General features: G+C 40.6%; 1 protein-coding gene and 1 long non-coding RNA gene across 2 annotated transcripts in view; both read left to right on the plus strand.

The window, feature by feature from the left end:
* Positions 1 to 5,072: 5,072 nt before the first annotated feature.
* LOC140120576 (uncharacterized) lies at positions 5,073 to 9,143 on the plus strand. Its single transcript, XR_011853882.1, has 3 exons — positions 5,073 to 5,179; positions 5,950 to 6,072; positions 9,036 to 9,143. It is a non-coding gene; the product is annotated as an uncharacterized lncRNA (long non-coding RNA).
* Positions 9,144 to 19,454: 10,311 nt separating this feature from the next.
* LOC140122877 (uncharacterized) overlaps positions 19,455 to 25,284 on the plus strand; it is a 113,517-nt gene continuing 107,687 nt past the window's right edge. Inside the window, exons 1-5 of the mRNA XM_072144122.1 lie at positions 19,455 to 19,562; positions 19,655 to 19,679; positions 19,845 to 19,958; positions 21,432 to 21,545; positions 23,408 to 23,521. Of these exons, the coding sequence (XP_072000223.1) occupies positions 19,455 to 19,562; positions 19,655 to 19,679; positions 19,845 to 19,958; positions 21,432 to 21,545; positions 23,408 to 23,521 (475 nt within the window). The remainder of the gene's footprint in view (positions 19,563 to 19,654; positions 19,680 to 19,844; positions 19,959 to 21,431; positions 21,546 to 23,407; positions 23,522 to 25,284) is intronic.

The following is a 25,284-nucleotide window of genomic DNA, read 5'->3' on the forward strand; positions in this document are numbered from 1 at the left end:
ATTTGAGTATTGATCAGTATATGCCCGGATAAACAGTTTAATTCATTATAAAACTTAAAGCCTCATGCACACAGACATATGTACAATATGAGGTGATTTTGGATTATATTGCGCAGGTGGACATTGACATAAGAGCACCGATCACCCCACCCATGTCCATAGGAATTGAGCAGCCCCAACGTGGTCATGCACAATAGACTTCTATGGGGGCCGAGAGCTAGCTGCAATTTGAGCGGTTATCTCACAGTCCCCATATACAGTTGTGTGGATGAGACCTTATTGACTTGAGCAGAGTGTACAATGGCCACTTTATCGGTTACTGACTGGTACTGTGGGTCCACTAGGGTTTTCCTTGAAACAATTCTAGAAAACAGTACACAAGCTACTTAATAAACAAATATATCCTGGTGTAAACTGACCAATTATTTCCAAATTTCTACAGAACACACTAGAAAACTGTGTCTGCATAATATTCAAATTTACTAGCTGCTGCTAGAATTGAATTGGAGAAAACCAAATGCTAAACCGTAGCCAATAAAGTGGACTATTGTACCCTCTGCCCAAGTCAGTAAAAACTGAAGCCACAAAAATGAAAAAGGGCTGCAGCAGCAAGGGGTTCAAAATTCTTAATGCGTGGGAGAGATTAAATATTATCTATGGGGGTCATTTTGGCCTTTCAAATGGAAAACTGGCAATCTTTTTCCTTTCTGCACCTCTTGTGCTTTAATTGAATATGAAGTGTCAGCGCCACAATATTGGTGTTTTCCGACACTCTCGACTAGTTCTATTTTTGGGCACAAAATTGTGGTGCTGCTTGTGAATCCAACAGTTTTCTGGTGCTTCTATTTTTATGATTAGTTTTTTGGTGCAATTTGTGGTAGAAAAAGAGAACAACTTAAAGCTGATCTAGGGAATTCTAAACCTTTTAGTCCGTGCGCCAATACTTCAATCCCTTGCATCAAAAACGTACATTCCTCTGAAAGATATAGCACGGTTCTAGTGCTACCCTGCATCAAAATTAATAAATGTCCCTCTATATGTCACATGTTGAGAATTTACCATTATGTTCTATGCATTTTAAGGCTTCTACTTCAACCACAGATTTTCATTAAATGCTTGAATCCATTCCGATATTCTGACCATTTTCAGACACCAAAATTAGGATGTGAATATTTTCTGAATAACTTGGGATGAATCTTGCATATTTGATAATAACAGAAATCTAACGAATCCTTCACTGTGTCAATTGATTTCAATGGATTTATGAAGGTTTCTGTTATAGTCCATTTGCACTACTTCCTCTAGGCTAGGTGCGTTGTCCGACGAGGATGAAGTCTGCCGCAATTCACTAAGATCGTGCGCCAGAGATCCTGCATGTGTTGCTTCCCCGCCCAGGGGAATGTGGCCCAAAAAGGAAATAGTCCGGAAATAGTAGGGAAACCCGACAGAAATGTGGTCTGCGGACCCTTAGTAATTGTGCCCCATAGTATTATGTTGCACAAAAATAACTATTTATGAGGACTAGAAAGGGATAAATAGAAATTTTTGGTATAATTAGAGTAACATTGGTTCAGACCAATAGATTATGAAAAAATTAGTTAAGCTTTGGCAAAGCAAATCTTGAAAGATTCCCTCACTTCTTAATTTTATAAATAAATTGGGTCTCCAATTAATATCTTTAAAGGGTTTTTCTCATGGAGAGGAGCAGTTTGGACATCTCTATGGAGCTGCTGGAGATTGCTGAGTACGGCATAACGATTAATGGGGCAGCCCGACCATGCGTGGACGGCTGCTCCGCTCATCTCGGGAATTGACAAGGGGTCCGACTGGGGTTCACGGTTTTCGTGATCTGTGGGTGTCTCATCACTGAGACCCCCACCGATCAGCAAGTTAGGCCCTATCCTGTGGATTTCCATGTATAATGCAGCGTGTGGCGATTCACTAAGATCATGCGCCAGAAATAATAAATGTGTCGATTCCCTGCACTGGCCCAACCATCTTTTTTGCTGTGCATATTTAACAAAGGGCTTGCAGCACAATTTGCAAGTTAAATACGGTGCTCGGTCCGAATCAGTCTGACGGACCAAAGGCACGTCCCCAAATTCGTGTTGCATGGAAGCCAGCGCAGTTGCACCACAAAAAGGTCACATGCAACTCAACAGCGGCACAGACACTTAAAGGGGTATTCCAGGAATCAGCATAATTCATATACAAGTGGGCACTCAAAATATAAGCTAATGTGTAATTAGTTGTTATTTAAAATTTTGCTCCCCTTAGCAGAAAATGCTGGTGACATAGACTGCAATGAAGAATTAAAATGCTACCGGCCCTTTAATCAGTCCGTTAATTTCCTCCGCGCGGTCCGTCGCAGAAAAGAAGATGGCTGTGGTCACATGTCCACATCACATGTCCTGTACCTGCCTGGGCAGGGTCATGTGATCACCACTATGTTTGGCTGTAGTCGGTTGGTTGCAGTGCATCCAGTATGATCAGTGTTGTGGTGATGGCAGTTACACATCATTACTATGGTAACAGAGCAAGAAAACCTGTTATATCATCACTGGGACCAGAGCATAAGTGGTAGGAGGAGTTACTGAGAACTAAAGGATCATGGAACTTGTAGTTTCCAGTGGCGGCCATCTTAGTGATAACTCCACCTACTTTAGAGAGGCCATACATTTTGTAAATCATAAAATCATATTATTTTAGCTCCGTTTTGTGACTAATGATATTGAGTATTGTTGTATTCATTTACTTATATCATCAAAGGTTTTTGTGTCAGACGTTCATATTCCCGGAATACCCCTTTAAGTTTTACCCTAGAAGAACATGCATGGTCTGTCAAAAGTGTGGCGCAAAGCCCTTAGTAAATATGCCCCATTACTTAATTGCCCATGACTGCCACATAACCACAAAGAATAAAATAACTTCAACTTGTGCTTTGCAATGGCAAGAGTTTTCCTTTTTAACCTTAAGGACGCAGGGTTTTTCGGCTCATTTCTCGCTCTCCAACTTCAAAAATCCATAACTTTTTCATTTTTACATGTACAGACCTGTGTGAGGGCTTATTTTGTGCGTAACAAATTTTACTTTCCCGTGATGTTATTTATTTTAACATGCCGTGTACTGCGAAGCTGAAAAAAAATTCCAAATGTGGAAAAATAGCCCGTTCTTGTGGGCTCAGTTTTTACGACTTTCACTCTTCGTTCCAAATAACACACCTACTTTATTCTTTGGTTCGGTGCGATCGCGGTGATACCAAATTTATATAGGTTTTATTGTGTTTTAATACATTTAAAAAAATTAAACGAATGTGTACAAAAAAGAAAAAAATTTTTTTGCCATCTTCTGATGTTAATAACTTTTTCATACTTTAGCGCATGGGGATGTTTGAGGGGTCATTTTTTGTGAAATGAGGCAACGTTTTCATTGCTACCATTTTGAGGTCTGTGCGACATTTTGATCATTTTTTATTTCATTTTTTATGTTATGTAAAAAGGTGTAAAAGTCGCATTTCGGACATTTGGGCGCCATTTCCCGCCTCGGAGGTCACTGCCGCCCATAACCGTTTTTATATTTTGATAGATCGGGCATTTTGGGACGCGGCGATACCTAATATGTTTGTGATTTTTACTGTTTATTATGTTTTATATCCGTTCTAGGGAAAGGGGGGTGATTTGAACTTTTAATATTTTATTAAATTTTTTTATTTTTTAAACTTTTTTTTTCTTTTTTTTTTCACTATTTTTTAGACCATCTAGGGTACATTAACCCTAGATAGTCAGATCGCTCCTACCATATACTGCAATACTTCTGCATTGCAATATATAGCATTTTTGCAGCACATTCATTACAATGAGCCACTGGCTCATTGTAACGAATCTGCAGATGCCAGATAGTCTCGGGTCAAACGAAGACCCGAGGCTACCATGGCAACCGATCACTGCCCCCCGATGACGGCGGCGTTGAAAGGGTTAGTAGCCGCGATCGGTGCAAGCACCGACCGCGGTTATTAGCGGTGGGGGTTTGCTGCAATATGCGACAACCCCCACCTCTGTATGAAGAGGACTCAGCCCGTGAGCCCTCTTCATACATCCCTTATACCTCTGCTCCGTAGAGCTACGGCGCAGAGCGTTAAGGGGTTAATGGTTTATTTTTAAAGATACGTTTAGAAAGTTGAGTCAAACAGGATCTATCTTTTTTTAATGAAAATGTTGAATGGGCTCTGTACTGTATCCACTATCCCATCCACTATCCTGCTTGTGTACCTCACCGGACCTCAGACAATTCCAATACAGCCAACCCACCCATCCCTGGCTTTTTTAAGGTTGTTTATCATTTTATTAAAATTATATGACGGAGGCATTTGATTGATTTCTTGTTATAGTATATACTGTAAGGGAGAAATATTTTTTATGTGTATAGACATATTTTAAGGTCTTTTTTTTTTTTTAAAAAGGAGGTGATTGATTCAAATTTTTATCTCAGAGAGTAAAAGAATTTGGCTTGTTCAAATCCAGATACACGATCCGTCACACGTCTGCTGTTAGTGGAGTCAGAAGAACACAATTCAATTTAAACAGTTAATGCAGATAAATATAGCAACATTTTTATACTGAAAACTTGTGTCACTATTCTGTGGGTTGAACAGGTGAATTAAATGTCCACTGTGTCCATATGTTTATACTGTATGCTGAGATGTACCAAACTTATATCTATTGCATACCATGATGCCACAACTATTATTCCATTACAAATACACATGTTAATGTTTGCTTCTCTATGCTATATAACACATTAAAAGTATGTTTAAAGTTTGAATGCATATTAATAATGACTAAAATATCACAATTTCTTGATATTTGTCAGATGTCAATAAATGTCCACTTCAATGTGGTACTAATGCGGATTGTGTGAACAACAATGGAACATATACATGTGTCTGCAATGCAGGTTATAAAGGTGATGGATATGTCTGTAAAGGTAAGACTCCTGTATGGACAGCACATTGCATAAACCCTTAAATAATGTTATTATCTGAAATAACTCAGTTTATTTTCATATCCAGAAATAAATTATTGCAAGAAATCTCCCTGCTTATATGGAAAATGCAGGAGTACTCGCAAAGGATTTGAATGCTTATGTCAGCCTGGATGGGACGGAGTGACCTGTAGTAAAGGTATTCTGATTCTGATTGTATATAGGTGTTCTAATTATGTAGAAGAAGGATACTATTTAGCCTAGAACATAAAAGCAACATAACGCAATCTTCTTATCACTATTAGGCTATATTCACACTGCCGTTGCCCATCGTACCTCAGCACGGCGGGTAGCGGCAGCACGCGGGAAGAGGAGGTGAGCACTGCTCACCCCCATCCCTCTCCATAGGGATATATGGATATATATCTTTTCACAGGGTACGGAGTGGTACGGTGCCACACGTCCTCCATGCGACACTGTGAATGTAGCCTTAATTGGAGATAAAAAACTTTACCATTTTAGTTACACATTTGAGTTGCTGAACTATATGGGGGTAATTTATCATTAGGCCATCCCCTTACGACTGTTATATGTATGTTTTTGGAGCTTCACTGCCATCAGATTCATTAAGTGGCTTTTGGCCCCTGATAATTCTGCTGCCAGTGTTCTTATACTATGGGAGTTGTATGCGACAGTCCCATTAAAAGTCATTAAATACTATTAAAAGCCGCAGCACATAGACAATAGTCAGTTTGAGGGAAAATTTGCACCTAAATGGAAACTTGTGCAATTGTATTCGGTTTTGGTTCTTTCAATTTTACACAAAAGGGAAAAATAAATAATTTACTGTATCAGAATACACCAGGACTGTTTGTAGTCCTATATCTTTTTTTTAATGTACAAATAAAGTACTACAAAAATGTAAACTGTGTTAGAGATTTTATTGGATATTTCTATTTTTAATGACAGATGTTGATGAATGCCAGACTGGCCTGAGTATGTGTCACCCTAAAGCCACCTGTTTGAACACTGAGGGTTCCTATTACTGTGTGTGTATAGCAGGATATAGAGGAGACGGATTTACATGTCTTGGTAAGTTAAAAAGATATAATCGGGTTTACTTTTTACAAATATTTTTCCATGACAGCCTCGAGTCTTCGTCAGACCTGAGGCTGCATGACATCTGCAGTTTCGTATCAATGGTCATTGTGATGAATACTGTGTAAAAATGCCATATACTGCAATATAGTTGTATTGCAGTATATGGTAGGAACAATCAGACCTTCTAAGGTTAAAGTACCCTAGTGCAGTGATTTTCAACCTTTTTTGAGCCCTGTTTTTAGTATATGGTGCTGATTATGTGGCTCATATACTGCAAAATAAAGGGGTACAATGAGAAGTACTATGGCCATGAGGCCAGAGTACAAGTACCAGCTCATATACTCAGCATATGAGCTGGTACTTGTAGTACTCCAGCCTCATGACTATAGTATTTCTCATTTTACATTTCTCATTGTTATATGCAGTATACTGCTGGAGTACTAAAAGTACCAGCTCATATGCTGAGTATTCTGCCAACAGTTCATATACTCAGGCAAAAGCTCATATAGTCAGCATTATTGGTGGGCATTACCTTGGCGCTGGGCAAATGCGAGAGTCTCTCCGCTCTCATGATGATGCGCCGGCCTCGGTGCCGTCATTTTGTCGCACGAGGTTCAAAGTGAAGCAAGTGAAGCCTCCTGGTGTGTTTCAATAGATGGGCAACTAGAGTGTGGGTAGCTAACTCCCCAGGCTTTCGATTGTAGAATAATAATAGCTTTATAGTATAACCAATTATTATGAACTCCCATCTCTCCTTTTAACTTTGGAGTTCGAAGGACTACATGTGACACCCTTGGTTTGTGCCCATTCCAGATAAATACAGTCATTTGTTTTTTGAACTTGAGCAACAACGTTTGGGGATTGGAATAACCGATGGTCTCAGAAAATATAAAATTTAGCATCCCTCCCCACACTGAGGCCCTTTTAAAAGGTGAGTTGAGCCCCTTGGTATTTACATACATCACTTTAACTGACATAGGTCACGTTAGGGAGGCACTAGCACCACAGATTTATCTGTACCCAATGTACTAGTCAGGATATCCTGTTGAAAAAGATAATCTAGGCTCCTGCTGCCATCGACTGAGAAACGCTAGGAGAACAGCAGAAATAAAAAGGTTGAAATGTATCAGAATTACAGGAAATATCAAGCCATCTTGGTACATTGGTACATTGGGGGGTTATAGTCTACATGCTGCCTTTGGACCTGTTTCACTTAGGTTACACATGAAGTGTATTTCTCTTGTAGAACAGCAGTTACGCCGTTTCCCAGGCTCATAGGTTTTATTGTTGACGAGAATGTTGCTGTTGCTGTGACAGGTCCGACTCTCCTAAGCCTTATCCAGCTAACAGTGGCAGACTTTCATCGGGGTTCAGCAGGACATGTGTTGCTCCTTCTTTACAGATCAATAGTTTCAGAGGGAAACCTCATTTGTTGCTGTGATCACGCAAAATCATTTCCTAGCTTGTAGACGCACATCTGTGTAGGGTTCCAGAGGAGAGATAGCTTTCCTTGACACAAACATGAGGGCCTCTTTAACATGAAAGTTATGAAGCCTAGCAATGACGTCACGTGGTAGATTCCCAGGCAGAACCTTCGGTTTTGGGAGCCCTGTCAATGATGTGTGCTCTGTCAATCAGGCATTCAGCAGGTGGTTTCTCTGGTAGCACTGCTGTTAGTATTTGGGTCATGTAGGCTCTCAATTCGACCAGAGGGAACGATTCAGTGATTCTGCTGAATTTTACATTATTTTATCTTCCCCTGTGCTCCATATCAGCCATTTTTAATTTAATTCCCTTTACCTTCTCTTCCAGGCTATAATGTGCATCTATAAGCTCATTCTGAGAGCTAGTCATTTCTGAAATCAATTGATACATGCATAGCAGATGTGAGTTGAGAGAGGTGTCTCTACATGCATCCTTTAAGGGGCAGTATCAGGTGCTTTTATAAAGGATTCTGAGGCCACCTGGTCAGAAGAAGGGAGATCTTCAATAGTGACCTCCTGGCCTGGAGTTAGCTTGAATTCCTGAATAGCTATACCTTCTGTGTCTCCAGATAGCTTATACTTCTGTTTATTTGTGCTTTGGTATGAGGTGCACGGGGCTCTTGATCTGATGAGCACATCTTTGGTGTACACTTACTAACGAAGTTCCGACCTGAAGACATGTTAGAAAGAGAAGCCCAAGTGGCATCCTGTGCCTCTGTTCCGCGGTCAGTAGCTGACACTTCTCTTGGAGAGGATGGAGAGGCAGAAGAGTGCCTCCCGGACTGTGGAGAGGTTGAGGTGGGACAATGTCCGTGACCATCTTGGAAAGGCCACGGGTCTTGCACTCGGGAAACAAAGAAGTCTTTAAGGCCCACTTTTTGCTCTACTTCACTCCGGTGAGCACTGGGACTCATGGTAGTTACTAGGAGATAGTTGCTGGCAGGTCTAGAGATGGAGCTCACTTACATGTGTCTGTCTCAGAGATCAGCTGGGCTATGCTCCCTAGAGTTGGTATTCTTAGGAGTGGAGAACTTGACTTAACTCTACATCATCTTGACCTTATACAACCAATTTACATCTCCCTCTAAAGTTGATATTCTAGATGATGCTACAAAAGAAACATGATGGGGCAGATTTATCAAGTGTCTGAAAGTCTTAATATTTCCAGTTGCCCATGACAACAAATCACAGGTCAGCTTTCATTTTACCAGTGCTCATGATATTTTAAAGGGGAGCTGTGATTGGTTGCCATGGGCAACTGGAAATATTCAGACTTTCAGACACTTGATAAATCTGCCGCAATGTGGATGGTGTTAATTGTAGTGGTTAATTGGGTGAATTTCTGCTGACAAGTTCACTTTAATATGATACAAAACAGTACAATGTATTCAGATGAATACCCTGCTCATTGTTAGCCCAGCCTAAAGTGAATTAACCAATTATAAATGTTTTTTGTAATTTCATTTGCAGAAACGAATTATTGTAAAACATCTCCATGCAGAAATGGGCATTGTCGAAGCCTTTCTGGGGGATTTGAATGTTTATGCAATCCAGGCTGGGAAGGAATTACCTGTGACCGAGGTATGCTGATATTTCATTTCAAACAAACATTATAACAATACAGTGCTTACAGTACTAGTAAAAACTAAATCTGCAATCACTCAGTGCTCTGTTCGTGGAAATTGGACAGTGTGCTGGACGGATTCCATGGACTGCGCAAAGTGCTAGAGATGGGAGTCCTTGTTGCTGAGCAGTCAGAGACTCCATGCATCATATTTAACTATAATGCAAGAACTCCTGTCCAAAGACTGGCTAGTCTAATTTTAATCTTTCTTCGTATTTGCTTCTCCAGTATACTTATATCTATAATACTGTACCAAAGTTTTAGTCATGCCCCTATTCCAGGAAACGTACACCACTTTAAACGCAGATAGTTTATGCTTAGTTGTAAAAGTAAACAGGCTAAAACACTTGACAAATCAGTGTACATAGGTGGGTTGAATCATCCGTGAACATCTTCCCATAACTTAGTTAAGAGAAGCTCTTTTCCATAAAGATTGTATGGTTTTAGAAGATGCCTTCTTAGATCTGCATAAATTTACATCTATATGTACAAATAGATGTTTAGCAGCATTTACATAGCTTTAACACAGCCTTAAAGGGGTTTGCCCATGAAAGTAAATTCTCAAATTTTAATCCCCTAGTGATGTTTACACAATAAAGATAATTTTTAACCCCTTGCTTTGGAATGTAACTCAGTTTTATTGCTGTTTTAGTTCCTATCACTCAGTGATGGTCAGTGTAAAATTCCAGAATGTGGGCAGGACTCTCTAAGCAGACACATTATAATCCTTGTAGTTCTGTGTGTTGACAATGTGGTTAGATTATCAGAGTATAGGGTTTATATACATTTTCTACTGGCTTCTGAACATTGTACTAGTATCTGACACATAGAAAGAGAGATGAGATAGATGAGAGATGATGAGATACGTGAGATGCATATTACACATGACTTTCTCCTCTCTGCTATGGCAGCCATTACATACTGTCAGCTATACAGTATACCTCCCTCCCTCCCTCTGCCCTGGATAAAAAAAATGTGCCTGTGGCTTGTCTCTTTCCTCACGTTGCTGTCGGCAGGAAGTTAGTGTCTGTGTCTGTGTGTGAGAGCTGCTCCTGGACTGCAAGGGGAGGGGCCCCTGCAGGTAGAGAAAAGATCCATTAAACCTTAGGCAAGATGGATGCAAATCCTAAATTCAGAAGATACAGGATCGGAAACCAGGGTCAACTGAAATTGTGTACAGCAGGACTGATAGAGACAGGTTGGAATTATATCTGCTAAATGCTGTATTTTTGTTGATTACAGTGAATCGGATAATGTGTTATCTTGTTATGCTGAGTACATTGAATAAACTTGTCTTCATGAGAATACCTCTTTAAAACACAATGAGGTGGTTGTCTTTCATTCGACAATAAAGAAGATTGGGTCAACAAGTCATTTTAAGTCACTTAAAGGCATTTACATTTCTTTAGATATAACCCTTTTTCTTAATGTTACAGATGTGAATGAATGTAGTTCTGGTCAGAGCATGTGCCATTCTAAAGCAACATGTGTAAATACTGTGGGATCTTACACATGTTCTTGTAACCCAGGATACAAGGGAGATGGATTCTCATGTACAGGTGATGTATAAACCAAATAATTTTATTTTAACCATTATTAAAACACTTATACACCATTTATATCTCTGCTGGGCAGCAGCGTATACCAATGTATTCTCATATAGTGGGATACATTCCTCCAATCCCGCTCCTCATCCTGAAAGTGGAATCTAGGAAAGCGGAGGCAGCAGACAGTGTGACAGGGGCGCATAGAGAGATCATACTGTGAATGTACACAGCTGCTTCTTTGACTATGCTGCTGATTGGATAATGTGAAAGAAGCTCATAATAATACACTCCTCCCTCCTTCACTATTTTTTCAAAGTATGTCGCTGGTTGAGGGCTTGTACATATGGGGTTTCTATAATTTATTGATTGAATTTTATTTACTGTGAGCCATTTGGCATGAATAACATGTTATCTTTATTTTACGGGTCAAGATGATTCAGACGATACCTCATTTATGTGTATATATATATATATTGCTAGCATTATACAATGAAAACACTATTCTTAAAAAATAATTTGTATTTGCATCGCCATCCTCCTGAAGTGGGCACTTTCTTTTGCGTGACATGCTGTAATTTTTATTGGTACCATTTGGGGGTTTGCGCTATTCTTTGATTAATTTTTGTAACATCATTTTTTAAAATCTAGGTAACAAAAACACTACTTTTTTGCATAATTTTGGGCAGATTTTTACGGAGCTCACTAAGTGGGTGCTCATTTAAGTGGATTAAATTAAAGATTCGATTTATAGATCGGAGTGTTACAAACGTAGATAAAAAGTGAAGAATGCTGCGGCATGTCCAGTAAAAAAAATTAGCACTTATTTAGACTTCCATAAAAGCAGCTTGGATAAACATATTGGTCTGAGATGACCAGACCTAAGCATTTCAAAGCATGCGGTTCTTAGTCATGGTGTTACAAACACAGCAATACCAAATATGGGGGGATTTTAATAAATTATTTATGTTTTTTATTATAATGAAATAGACTGAATGAAATAGAGGGGATTTCTTGATTTATTTTATTATTTTTCTATTTTGAACATTTTTTTTAGCTTTTTTATTTTGTCCCATGGGGGAACTAGAAAGTGTGGTACCTTGATCACTCCTTTATTACACTGCAATACAATGATGCAGTGTATTCAGTATATTACAGGTTCCTGCTGTGATCGCACAGGTCCTGCTTTTGAGCCCATGTGATCTCTACAATGGTATAGTACGTTGTGGTGGTTTAAAGCATCCCTCACCATGACATACTGTAGTGTTGTGGTATGGCTAGGGGTTAATCTCCACATGTGTGACAGGGATGATGATTTTAATCTCAAAAAGATCACAGACAAATTTTTTTGGTTAAATTACAGTATTGAAACCTGAGTATTCATGCCTGCAACTTCTTAGGCCTATTGCCCATGAGTGAATTTGATGAGTGCAACTTGCATTGTTTGCTGACTGGAATGTCTGGCCCGAACACTCAGAAACCAGAACTGAACTGACATGCTGAGTTTAGTTCCGGTTAATAAGCCTTCGGGTTGCTCATTCCATCAAACTTGCTCACAGGCAATAGGCCTTACAGGTTTTGTAAATCAGGAAGTATTTTTATATCCTTGCAGGAAAGAATTTTTGCAAGAAATCACCATGCAAGAATGGTCAATGTCGAAATGGTGACATAGAGTTTGAATGTGTCTGTAATCCTGGATGGAAAGGAGCCACTTGCAATGAAGGTAACTACAGTGCGTCAAAATTAGCTTATTCATGCTCAACTAGGATTACAGACAGACTTATACAGACTTTTCACATTGAAATCTGGAGTAAAATAACCAGCACCACCACAGATAAGCTCTTCTCAGTGTAGTAGCTGAAGTGAGTCGCTGCAGTCCATCTTCTATTCAAATAATCCGCAATAACCACAACACCTAAAACAAAGCTGTCTGCTTTCTATTTCATTCTCGGTTTATCGGCTACAAATAACAGCTGATCTGTAGGGGTGCTGAACCCCCAGCAATCTGATATTAAGTACCTATCCTATTAATATTTTTACATTATAAGAAAATCAACGCAATGCCATTCAGTTTACGCCCAAATACAAGGTGTCAAGTAATAAGGAACTAGTAACTTATCATCTCCTGCACTGCACGGTCCTGTAGGATCACAACTATATTGTGATGACCCAATTCTGGTCTTTCTTAGCAGTTTTCCATTATGATGTCTGTAACATACAGCAAGCATACATGTCTCTTTTAGAAATGAGAACATGTGACAGGAAGTTAAGGGGTGTGGTTTGCTGGGAGCTAGGAGAAGAAATGATGGATGTCTGATTGCACATGTTATAATAAAAGAAGTTTCTGATGGAATTCATCTGTGCCTGCTGCTATTACATGGAGACATTACAACTGGCGACGAGGATGGGATGGGTGTCCTGCTGCAGTGAGTACTGACTGTATTCTACATGTGCTGAATGCCAAGGTGTGTGAGATAAACACCTACAGACACAGATAGAAGATCTGCCTCCCTGACACTACAGCACAGCTACCTCCTGCACTACTCTACTGAGCAGAGCTAAGATGGCAGATGGCTATCAGCTACATGTGTTCCCCAAATTTGATACTACTGATACCAACAACCTAGCTCACAACTGGAGAAAATGGATAAGCAGATTTGAGAACTTTCTGGAAGCCATAGACATCAAAGATGATAAAAGGAAAAGAGCTTTATTGTTGCACCATGCAGGATCAGAAGTGTATGACATATACTGCACACTGCCTGCTGCAGACACTGACACCTACAGCAGCTGCTGCAAAGCTCTGACAGATTACTTCAACCCTAAACAAAACATCAGATATGAGAGATACAAGTTTAGGATTGCCAAGCAGCTTCCAGAAGAATCCATGGATGCCTATGTGACACGGTTAAGGGAATTAGCACAAGGCTGTGCTTTTGCTGATAATGATGATGAAATTTTAACACAAGTAATTGTTTCTTGCACATCTTCTACAATAAGACGCAAAGCGCTGCAGCAAGACTGCTCTCTACATGATTTTCTCAAAATGGCCCGTGCCATAGAAATAGCAGATCATCAGGCCACTACAATGGAAAAAGGCGACGTCTCCCAGATACATCACATAAAATTTAAAGCTACAGCAGACAACAGAACTCAGAAACAAAAGAAATGTTACAGATGTGGAAAAGACTTTCCTCACATAAATAAATGTCCAGCATTAGGGCAAACATGCAGCAAATGTGGTAAAGAGAACCATTATGCATCTGTATGCAAATCAGCACTTACCAAGCCCCCTCCAAATCCAGCAAAACAGGCCAATGTACAAGTATTACACCAGGATGAAGAGGAGACATCCGCCACAACCAATGACTATGTCTTTATTACCTCTGCACCCAAACCACTGCAGTCTCCGAGCGTAATAATCACTGTTTTCAGTACTGATATTACATTTACAATTGATACTGGAGCATCTGTGAACATCATAGACAACAATACATATGAACAGATGAAGACAAAACCAGTGCTCAGGACTGTTAACACAAAAATCTTCCCATATGGATCTCAGATTCCGCTACCTACTGTGGGAACATTTGATGCTGAAATCAATTACAAAGACAAAACACAGAAAACAAGCTTCTACATCCTACAAGGCTCTGGAGGTTGTCTTCTTAGCTACCATACAGCTATGAATCTTGGTCTCATTCAGATCATTCACACAATAACTGATCCAGCTGACAAGGAAATTCAAACTATGCTTAATTAATTCTCTTCCCTATTTAGTGGATTGGGAAAATTGAAAGATTTTCAAGTGCACCTTCATGTGGATGAAAGTGTCCGCCCAGTTGCACAAGCTCATAGACGCATTCCTTTTCACCTAAGAAAAAAGGTGGAAGAAGAGCTTCAATCCTTAGAGGATCAGGATATTGTTGAAACAGTCACTGGTCCTACCCCATGGGTTTCTCCAATTGTGGTGGTTCCAAAACCAAAGGATTCTGACAAGGTAAGAATTTGTGTTGATATGCGCCTTCCAAATGTTGCTATTCAGAGAGAAAGACATATCTCTCCAACAATGAATGACATCATTCATCTACTAAATGGAGCAGCTATTTTTTCAAAATTAGACCTCATTAAAGGCTACCATCAGCTGGAACTGAGCCCAGAGTCAAGATATTTGACAACATTTTCTACACATTTGGGCCTAAGAAGGTACAAGCGCTTAACCTTTGGCGTCTGTGCTGCAGCAGAAATTTTCCAAGATGCCATTCGAGGTGTAATCCAGCACATTCCCAATGCTTTCAATTATAGTGATGACATAATGGTATTTGGAAAAACCCAGAAGGAACACAATTGTGCATTGCATGCTGTTTTTGAGTGCTTATCAGCTCATGGACTCACATTAAACAAAGAGAAATGTGAATTTAACAAAACTTCTCTAGAGTTTTATGGTCATATTTTTTCTGCTGCAGGAATACAGCCTGATCCTAAAAAGGTAGAGGCAATAAAAATGGCCTCTGTTCCTGAGAATGTCAGTGAAGTTCGTTCCTTCCTTGGGATGTCCAGCTACTGTGCTAGATACATTCAAAATTTATCAACAATTAGCGCGCCACTAAGGGACCTCACCAAACAAGGTTGTGAATTCAAGTGGTCTCCAGAATGTCAAACCTCGTTTGAGACTATTAAAAATGAACTGTGTTCAACTACAACAATGTGCTATTTTGATCCAGCTTTACGCACTGAACTGATTGTGGATGCGAGTCCAGTGGGACTGGGAGCTATTCTAGCACAATACAAACCCAACAGTTCAGATCCAAGTATAATTTCATATGCGAGTAAAGGGTTAACAAATACAGAAAGAAAATACTCTCAGCCTGAAAAAGAGAGTTTAGCTGTTGTCTGGGGATGTGAGCATTTTCATCTGTTTCTGTATGGAGCTCCTTTTACCATTGTCACAGACCACCAGGCTCTCCTAACTATCTTTGGAAACCCAAGAGCCAAGATGCCAGCTAGAATTGAACGATGGGGTCTACGACTTCAAGGATATAATTACAAAATTATTCACAAACCTGGCAAATACAGCAATCCAGCCGACTACATTTCAAGGCATCCTACAGAAGTGGATCAAACTACTCAGTGGTCAACTGAAGAATATATCAATTTTGTTACTGCTCATACAATTCCTAAGGCCCTTTCAGCTGATCAGTTTGTGACAGCAACCGCACATGACAAGACACTCTGTGCCCTGTTACACATTATTCAGAATGGTAAATGGCATGAGATTCAGAGAGCAAAATTTCCAGACCCTGAAATAAGTCTCAAGGAGCTCAAATCCTTCTCATGTGTGAGAGCAGAACTGTCAGTCACAGAGGCCCACCTTATTCTTAGAGGCACCAAACTGGTTGTTCCCAAAACATTGCGTCGCTCCGTAATACAGATTGCTCATGAAGGACACCTGGGAATAGTTGGCACAAAGAAACTTCTACGTGAAAAAGTGTGGTTCCCAAACATGGATCAGCTGGTAGAAGACATGATAAAGCATTGCTCCACATGTCAGCTGGTGACTCATTCATCAAAACCTGAGCCCTTACAAATGTCTCCTTTACCTACAGCTGTCTGGGAAGAAATAGCAGTTGATATCTATGGCCCACTGCCTAATGGGCAATACATTCTGGTAGCAATTGATGAATATTCAAGATACCCTGCAATTGCATTTATTTCTTCGACTTCAGCAAACAGTGTAATTCCAGAGTTGGACAACATTTTCTCAGCATATGGTATTCCCAGAGTAGTCAAAACAGATAATGGACCTCCATTTAATGGCCATACATTTGTACAGTTCTCTGAATATCTGGGGTTCACACACAGAAAGATAACACCGTGCTGGCCACAAGCAAATGGAATGGTGGAAAGATTCATGCGCACTTTAGGGAAGAGAGTTAAAGCCTCTTACTTGGAGCACATACCACTGAAACAGGCGCTCTACAGATTTCTACGCAACTATAGGAGTACACCTCATTCAACTACTAATGCTGCTCCTGCCCACCTACTATTCAACAGAACCCCTCGTATCCGTATTCCTGATGTTACCAGTCACGTCATTCCTGATGATTCTACTGTGAGACCCGCAGATTTTAACAACAAGCAGAAAATGCAACAGTATGCAGACAAGAGACGTCATGCTCAGCCATCTTTTATAAAGAGGGGTGACAAAGTGGTTGTACGTCACAAACAGAACAACAAGACCTGTCCAACGTATGACCCAGCAGAATACCATGTAATAGCCCAGAAAGGAAGTATGATCACAGCTGAGCGAGATGGACATTCTATTACCCGGAATGCCTCACACTTCAAAGTGTTACCAGAAAATAGGTTACCTGACAATGGATTACCAGAAAATGATGCTGGTGAAGCCTCTCAGACCCACATAGAAGTTACTGAGAGTGACAGTTCTCAACAGGACATAGCCAGCTCTTCAGGTAACAGTGTTCTTCAACAACCAAGACGCTATCCAGTGAGAGAAAGAAGAGCCCCATCTAGACTTATTGAGGAGGCGTAATTTGGGGTTTATATTCTGCTTATCTAGAAATGGACCATTAATGACTGTTAAATTGCAACATTCAAGATTCAGTTGTTTTTTTCCGTTAGCAGTTTTAATTTATGTTGTTTCATTTTTTGATTATTATTCATTTAAAAAAAGGGGGGTGATGTAACATACAGCAAGCATACATGTCTCTTTTAGAAATGAGAACATGTGACAGGAAGTTAAGGGGTGTGGTTTGCTGGGAGCTAGGAGAAGAAATGATGGATGTCTGATTGCACATGTTATAATAAAAGAAGTTTCTGATGGAATTCATCTGTGCCTGCTGCTATTACATGGAGACATTACAATGTCCAAATTCTAACCATTGTAAAGAATATTCAGTATGTACATATTATTTCTTCATCTTTATAGTAGATATATCTGACAATTGTTCACTCTTTACTTTCTTATCCATAAATATAATATTGTTTGTTTAGAAATCAATGAATGCCTGAGCAACTCGTGCAGCAATGGTGCCACTTGCATTGATTTGGTAAATAATTTCTCATGCTCCTGTCTCCCTGGATACACTGGAATAACATGTGCTGAAGGTAAGACCTTAAAGGACATCTACCACCAACACCAAGGATTGTAAACCAAGCACACTTACATGCTGGTGTGTACCCCCTTTGCCAGGCTCTGCTCTTCTTTAAGTTTATTATGCCCTTGTTTTTAAGAAAAAAAAAAGCTTTAAATTATGCAAATGAGCATGAGGGGCTCCATGCTCTATTAGGACCTATAGATCCCCTCTGGCTAATTTTCATAATTTAAACTTGGTTTAAATCCTTGTGGTAGATTTTAATGCAAGTCAGCATCTGCTCATTTGAAGTATATTTTATGTCCCGCGGCGTGGTCCGTCTCCTCTGTGCACCGGTTTGATTACAAGGGCGCACAGGGAGCTTCCGGCCGGAAGCTCCCATCTGACACCATCTCCGGGCGCTTACAACGCTGAGAGATAGGGACGCATGGGAGGAGCCGGCCACATCCCGGAGCGGAAGCCCCCTGTGCACGGCTTCTGTGCCCCTATAATCAAACAGGGGCATGGATCGAAGGGAACGCGGTGCGGGACATCGGCGGCGCTGGAGGAGGTAAGTGGATGTTTATTATTTTTAAATAGCCCGCCCTCGCCCGGCCCTCTTTAATTTTTAAAACCTGGATAACCCCTTTAAGACATGCAAAGAACCCACAAATATAAATATTGTTTGTATGATGACCAGTTGCACAATTTTATAATATACTTTCTGTATTGATTCCTCAGGGTTTTCTGATCCCTGCTCATCTGTCATTCTATAGAAATCTTCTTTGTTTACTTCCCATGGACAGAAATCTGATCATGGTCACACAAGTGCAACATAATTTATGTCCACTGTAAGTAAACATAGAAGCTTTCAATAGGACAACAAGCAGAGATCTAGAAAACCATGAGGAATTGATGCAGAAAGTATATTGGTTAGTTGTTTAAAGGGAACATGTCACCAGGGACCTCATTTTCACTAAAGACAGATTGTAAAAGCCCATGACACCTGCAGTACAAATCTGCCTCTCTGCCTTTTCTAAACATTTGCATTACAATATAATTGTGTGTTATAACTTACTCTTGCATCCTGACAAAATCCTGGGGAAGTCACAGAGGCTGGGCTTAGGTTTAGATGCATTTCAAAAAACAACATGTGACTTGTCTGAGCTGCAGGCTGCCTCCGACTTTGTGCTCCTGTACAGCTTGTCCCTCCCCCGCTGATGTCATCTCACCAGGCTGTGACCTCTGAGAAGGAGCAGGAGGTGGAGCTGTACAGGAGCGAGTAACTCAGACAAGTCACATGTTGTTTTTTGAAATGCATCCAAACCAAACCGAAGCCCAACCCCTGTGACTACCCCAGGATTTTGTTAGGGTGCAAGAGTAAGTTATAACACACAATTATATTGTAATGCAAATGCTTAGAAAAGGCAGATTTGCACTGCAGCTGTAATGGGCTTCTGCAACCAGTCTTTAGTGAAAATGCGGTCCCTGGTGACAGGTTCCCTTTAATGTTTCATTAAAGAGACAATAGTATTTCTTTGTCTGAAATGGGAACACCCCTTTAACTTTTTTTACTTGTGGTCTTTGGAAACTCAACAGTAATAAAGCTCTTCTCTGCCAGATATAAATGAGTGTTGGAGCAATCCTTGCTTTAACAGCGGTACCTGCAATGATTTGGTCAATGGTTTCAGCTGCTCCTGTACTTCAGGATTCAGTGGTGGATTATGTGACACTGGTAAGTTTTGAGTAATTTACTTATACATATTTACAAAGATCAGGAAGATTCAGTAAATTGGTAAATTTATAAATATAGACTATGGGGCATAGTCTGAAGCAGTTGGATCATCCGAAGGTATGACACCTGTTAAATACGTTTCCAAGAGTATATAGGATGAGCCCACTCAACTGTAGTTATGATGCTGCTAAATAATAAAAATATTGCTGCTACTTTTTCCTACTTTCTACTTTCATAAATGCTATTGTAGCAGGTGTCATTTTTTCTTTTTCATATCCTCAGAAATTGATGAATGCCTGAGCAACCCCTGTAAAAATGGTGGAACATGCAATGATTTGGTCAATGGATTTTCATGTTCATGTCCTCCAGGGCACTCTGGAATAATGTGTGAAAACGGTAAGTTATTGATCAATATATCACCAGAGCTCGCAGCAAAGCGGGTTGGACTTGCTGCGGTGGGACACCACCTGGTCACTCCACAGTTGCTTGTGGTAGTGGCCAAGGTGAGGCACAGAAATGGCAGAGAGAATCAGAGTCGTAGTCAGGCAGGAGGTTAGGACAGACGGCAGGTCAGGAAATGATGCAGAAGCTCCAAAGGTTAATCACAAGAGTCACAATAACACGCTATCTCAATAGACCAAGGCACAAAGATCCATCAGGGGTCACACGAAGAGGCAGGCAATATATCAGGTCAATTATTGGTGCGCTGGCCCTTTAAATTTTACAGAGGGGGCAGGTACTTGTGCGCCGGATCCATTGCTGGATCTCGGACAGGTAAGAGTGGCTACCGTGCTGGGGTGCCACTACAAGGGGGCACACGGGTGCCTGCATACCTTCAAACCGAGATGTGAGTTGCAGGGCACCCATGACATAAACACACTCCTAAAGGGGTTTCACCATGAAAGAAAGTTCGAAAATTTCTGTCTCCTAAAACATAAGACAAAATGATAATAAGATAATTTTTACTTACTCTACAATTTTACTCAGTCTTATTGCTATTTTAGCTCCTATCACTCAGTGTGGGTCAGTGTTCAGAGATTCCAGAGTGTGGGTGGGGACTCTCTAAGCAGACATTATCCCTCTAGTACTGTGAGATGCTATGTGCTGACAAAGTGGTTAGATATCAGGATCCGGGTTTACGTACAATTTTATTTAGCTTCTGAACATTCACTAATATCTGACACATAGAAAAAGAGAGAAGAGACAGATCAGAGATGATAGATGATGAGATCCATGATATGCATATAACACACAATGACACACTTCATCTCTGCTATCTCAGCTATATCACATATACTGTCAGCTCTGTTACATATCTCCTTCCCCTGCTATAAAGATATTATTTTGCCTGTAGCCTGTAGAGTAAATCTGTGCAGACTGCTTTCTAGAAGGAAGTGTCTGTGTGTGAGATGCTCTAGTAATGCAGGTGGAAGGGGCTAGAGTGCAGAAAAGAGCTCACTGCAGCGTCAGACAGGAGAATCTATTCATGAGAAGAATCTGTTCTGTCTGACCCTAAGTGAGAATACTTACAGTTAGATCCCAGGGAACCCAAAATTGTATACACCAGGACTGATAAAGACAGGGTGGAATTAAATCTGTGAAATGCTGGATTTGTGTTAATAAATTGAAGTAAATTACAGAATGTGTTATTTCCTTATCCTGAGAATATTTAAGAATCCTTTCTTCATGGAAATACCCCTTTAAGGGTTTTGTAACCATTTTCAAAACTTTGGAGTAACAGAGTGCAGGCCGTAACTTTTAGCGTCAAATCATCTGGACAAGATATTTATGAACTATTTTATTTATTGTTATTTCATGTATTATACTGTATGTTTGTTTGTAATCTTTGTGACTTATGTGTACCCTCAGATAGTACGGGTTGTGTGAGTAACCCCTGTTGGAACGGTGCAACTTGCAGTGACTCAGGCAGTGGCTTTTCCTGCTCTTGTGTTCAAGGTTATACTGGTAGATTCTGTGAGATAGGTAAGAAACTTCATGATGCTGGGTTCCACCTGAAGCTAAAAACTAAGGGTGGTTTGAGAAAGAGAAGTGTTGTATTTCCTTTATTAGTAGACTCCTTTATTAGTAGACTATGAAATTATCATTTGCACCAACATACTTTTTTTATTGATAAGATGTTGTTCGCAACACAGATTTGTAATATAATAAAAAAATATTGGTATCATAAATAAGTCTTCCATCTTCTTTGTTGACAGGCATGAAATGTTCTCCCTGCTGACAGTCTCCTGTCAGCACTAATGTTGCTCATGATATGCCTTTAAATATTACAATACATTTACATAATGGCACATTTACTAAGGTCCGAATCACGTTTTTCTCCTGGGTTTTCGAAATTTACCGTTTTGTGCTGAATTGCCCCAGGTTTTTGTTGCACGCGATCGGATTTTGTTGCAAAGGTGCCGGCTTGCATGTAACGAAAAACGGGGGGCGTGGCCGTCTGAAAAATCACACTATTTTTTTTTTTTAAAAAGTGTCACCTGACACACACTTACATGCACCACGGATAGGTTGGTGAACTCTGGCGGACCTCGGCGCAGGAGCGGCTCCTGGTGGACATCGGACGCATGACCTTAGTGAATCGCCAGAAGACCCGAATCCTTGCCGGAAAACGCGCCGCTGGATTATGACAGAACCGGGTAAGTAAATCTGCCCCAATGTGTCTAACAGAATTCAGACTCATGACCATTAGTGTCAGAGGCACCAAACTAGTGTGGTGAGCCACAGAGTTCAAAATGTTCTTCACCAAAGCCTGATACAATCTTCTTTATTACAGGCACAAAATATATGTTACTACTACTGTTAATATGTCTCCATAGTTCTTTATATATTAGTCAATATACTAGTAGTATGTTCATGTAACAGAGAATTGTATAAGTCTTAAAGATTAAGACACTCTTTAGTCTTATTGTGGCTCACCAAACTATGTTACTGATACCAAGGGTCCTGATTTCAAATCCTGTCAAAGACACTGTATAACATAGTCTGTGATATTTATAGCAGAGCCCCCATTAATAATATACCCATAGCAGAGACCCCATTAAAAAAAATTCCACAGAAGAGCCAACATTAATAAAATGGCGGCGCACAAACAATGATGTCAGCAGGTGGCGACAATGTCACGTCATAGTTTGTGTGCTGGCAGATTGCATAGACTTGCTTCTACCATAGATAGTTGAGTATAAACCAAGTGGGGCTTTTTCTAGCACAAAAATTTTGCTGAAAAACTTGGTTTATACTCGAGTATACATGGTAAGATATAAAGTTCCTGTCAACAAAAAGGCGGAAACACACAATGGGGCTTATTTACTAAGGATGGATTGCTTTTCCATCGGACTTCCCAATGTTTTCAGGTATTGCATGGCTGGGACAGGTATTTATAAGGGGATTGTATCGCATGCAATCAGATTTTGGCACAATCGTGCCGGCTTTCATGCAACAGAAATCGGGGGGTGGACCATCGGACGATCCAATGGATTCGGACTGAGCTCGGGATTTAACTTTAAAATTGTGTCCCAAGACATGCTCTTACATACACCGGGAAGAAGAAGGTGGACCTGAGTGGGGAAGCGACAGATGCAGGACATTGGGCACACAATCTTAGTAAATTGCAGCGGAGTGCATTATTGTCGGAACAATGCAGTTAGGGTGAACTCCTCGGACAGGTAAGTAAATGTGCCCCAATATGTCAAAATGTTTATAAAATTACAGGAGAAAAAGTATATTTATTTTTACGTTGTTTTAATTGCTGATATGTTTTCTATAAATTGTAAAGTATATCCATTGAAATAAAATGCAATAACACTCTCTCCATTTTCTTGTTACAGACCTCAACAACTGCAGCAGTACTACTTGTCAGAATGGTGGTGTATGTGTAGACAGGATGAATGATTTCTTCTGCAAGTGTCCAGTGAATTGGAAAGGAAAGACATGTTCCACTGGTATGAAAGACCAAACTATTTTAATAGTAACAGTGACATAATGAAGATGCTGTTGATATCATTATAGGATGTGTTTAAAGGGATTCTGTCATTCCCTCCAGACTCACAGCACCCTCATGTAGGGTATGATATATAATTTTTGTTCAATTGATCAGGTCAGAAGGACTATTATTTTTAGTTAAAAATTAAAGTATTGTTAATTGTTCTCCTGCTAGGTGTACACCACCAAAGAATGCTTATATCTTAGTGTAGGGGAAGGGGACAGAAGAGGGAAGAGTGGCAGTAAAATTTAACTTTTATTTTTTTATATTAAAAATGATACTTTGTATTCAGTGTGGAAGTGATTTAAAAGAATTTAAATCAATTCAAAAACCGTTAGGGAAAGTTTTGGGGATATTATTCCCCTACATGCAAATATAGACCCCTATCGTTGATTTTGCATGTAATACCAAAACATTGAGGGATTGATAAGAGGGTTAGATTGTGTTCTTTCTTTATTACAGTCTTAACTCATGTGCTATTCGGCTTAGGCTTTATTTTTTTTTTCAAATTGTTACACAGTTTTATTGTTAGTATCTCCTTATTTATTTTGGAGATTTAATCAAGTATACTATGTATCATTGAAGAGACAATGTTGCATCACAGTAAACGAAATGTATCCATTAGAACAGAAGCAAGCCAGGTTGCGTGTACAGCTTCCCCGGTAATGCCACCTTGTTCCACGGGGATGCGTGCACAGCGATATATTTTCTTTTGAAAAGCTGTGCAGGAGGTGCATATATGTTAATCTTGTGATGTGGTCTCTTTCATCATTTAGTGATCGCCACTTTTAACCGCTATTTGTAATGCGGGGTTAAATTTATATTAGTCCTGTTTACGCGAGTCCACGCGGTCTTGTTCAATTGTATGCCGCAGGACTCTAATATAAGGTCCGCGAATCGGCACAACGCCGTGCACGGACACATTGGGGGTCATTTACTAAAGGCCCGATTCGCGTTTTCCCGACGTGTTACGCGAATATTTCCGATTTGCGCCGATTGTACCTGAATTGCCCCGGGATTGTGGCGCACGCGATCGGATTGTGGCGCATCGGCGCCGGCATGCGCGCGACGGAAATCGGGGGGCGTGGCCGAACGAAAACCCGACGTATTCGGAAAAACCGCCGCATTTAAAAACCGAAAAAGTGTCGCTTGGGGACCGCTTACCTTCACTTGGTCCGAGGTGGTGAATTCCGGCGCGATGAGATGACTTTCAGCGCAGCAGCGCCACCTGGTGGACGGCGGAAGAACTACATTCATAAATCCCGTCCGGACCCGAATGCAGAGCAGAGAACGCGCCGCTGGATCGCGACTGGACCGGGTAAGTAAATGTGCCCCTGTGTGTGCAGGGAGACGCTCACACACTGGGGCACATTTACTTACCCGGTCCAGTCGCGATCCAGCGGCGCGTTCTCTGCACTGGATTCGGGTCCGGCCGGGATTTAATAAGGTAGTTCCTCCGCCGTCCACCAGGTGGCGCTGCTGCGCTGAAAAGCATTTTAACGCGCCGGAATTCACCGAGGCCGTCTGAGTGAAGGTAAGCGGGTCCCGAGCGACACATTTTCGGTTCTTAAATGCGGCGGTTTTTCCGAATACGTCGGGTTTTCGTTCGGCCACGCCCCCCGATTTCCGTCGCGCGCATGCCGGCGCCGATGCGCCACAATCCGATCGCGTGCGCCAAAATCCCGGGGCAATTCAGGTACAATCGGCGCAAATCGGAAATAT

The sequence above is a fragment of the Engystomops pustulosus genome, chromosome 3 (genome assembly GCF_040894005.1).
Source record: "Engystomops pustulosus chromosome 3, aEngPut4.maternal, whole genome shotgun sequence".
In the NCBI taxonomy this organism is placed as follows: Eukaryota; Metazoa; Chordata; class Amphibia; order Anura; family Leptodactylidae; genus Engystomops; species Engystomops pustulosus.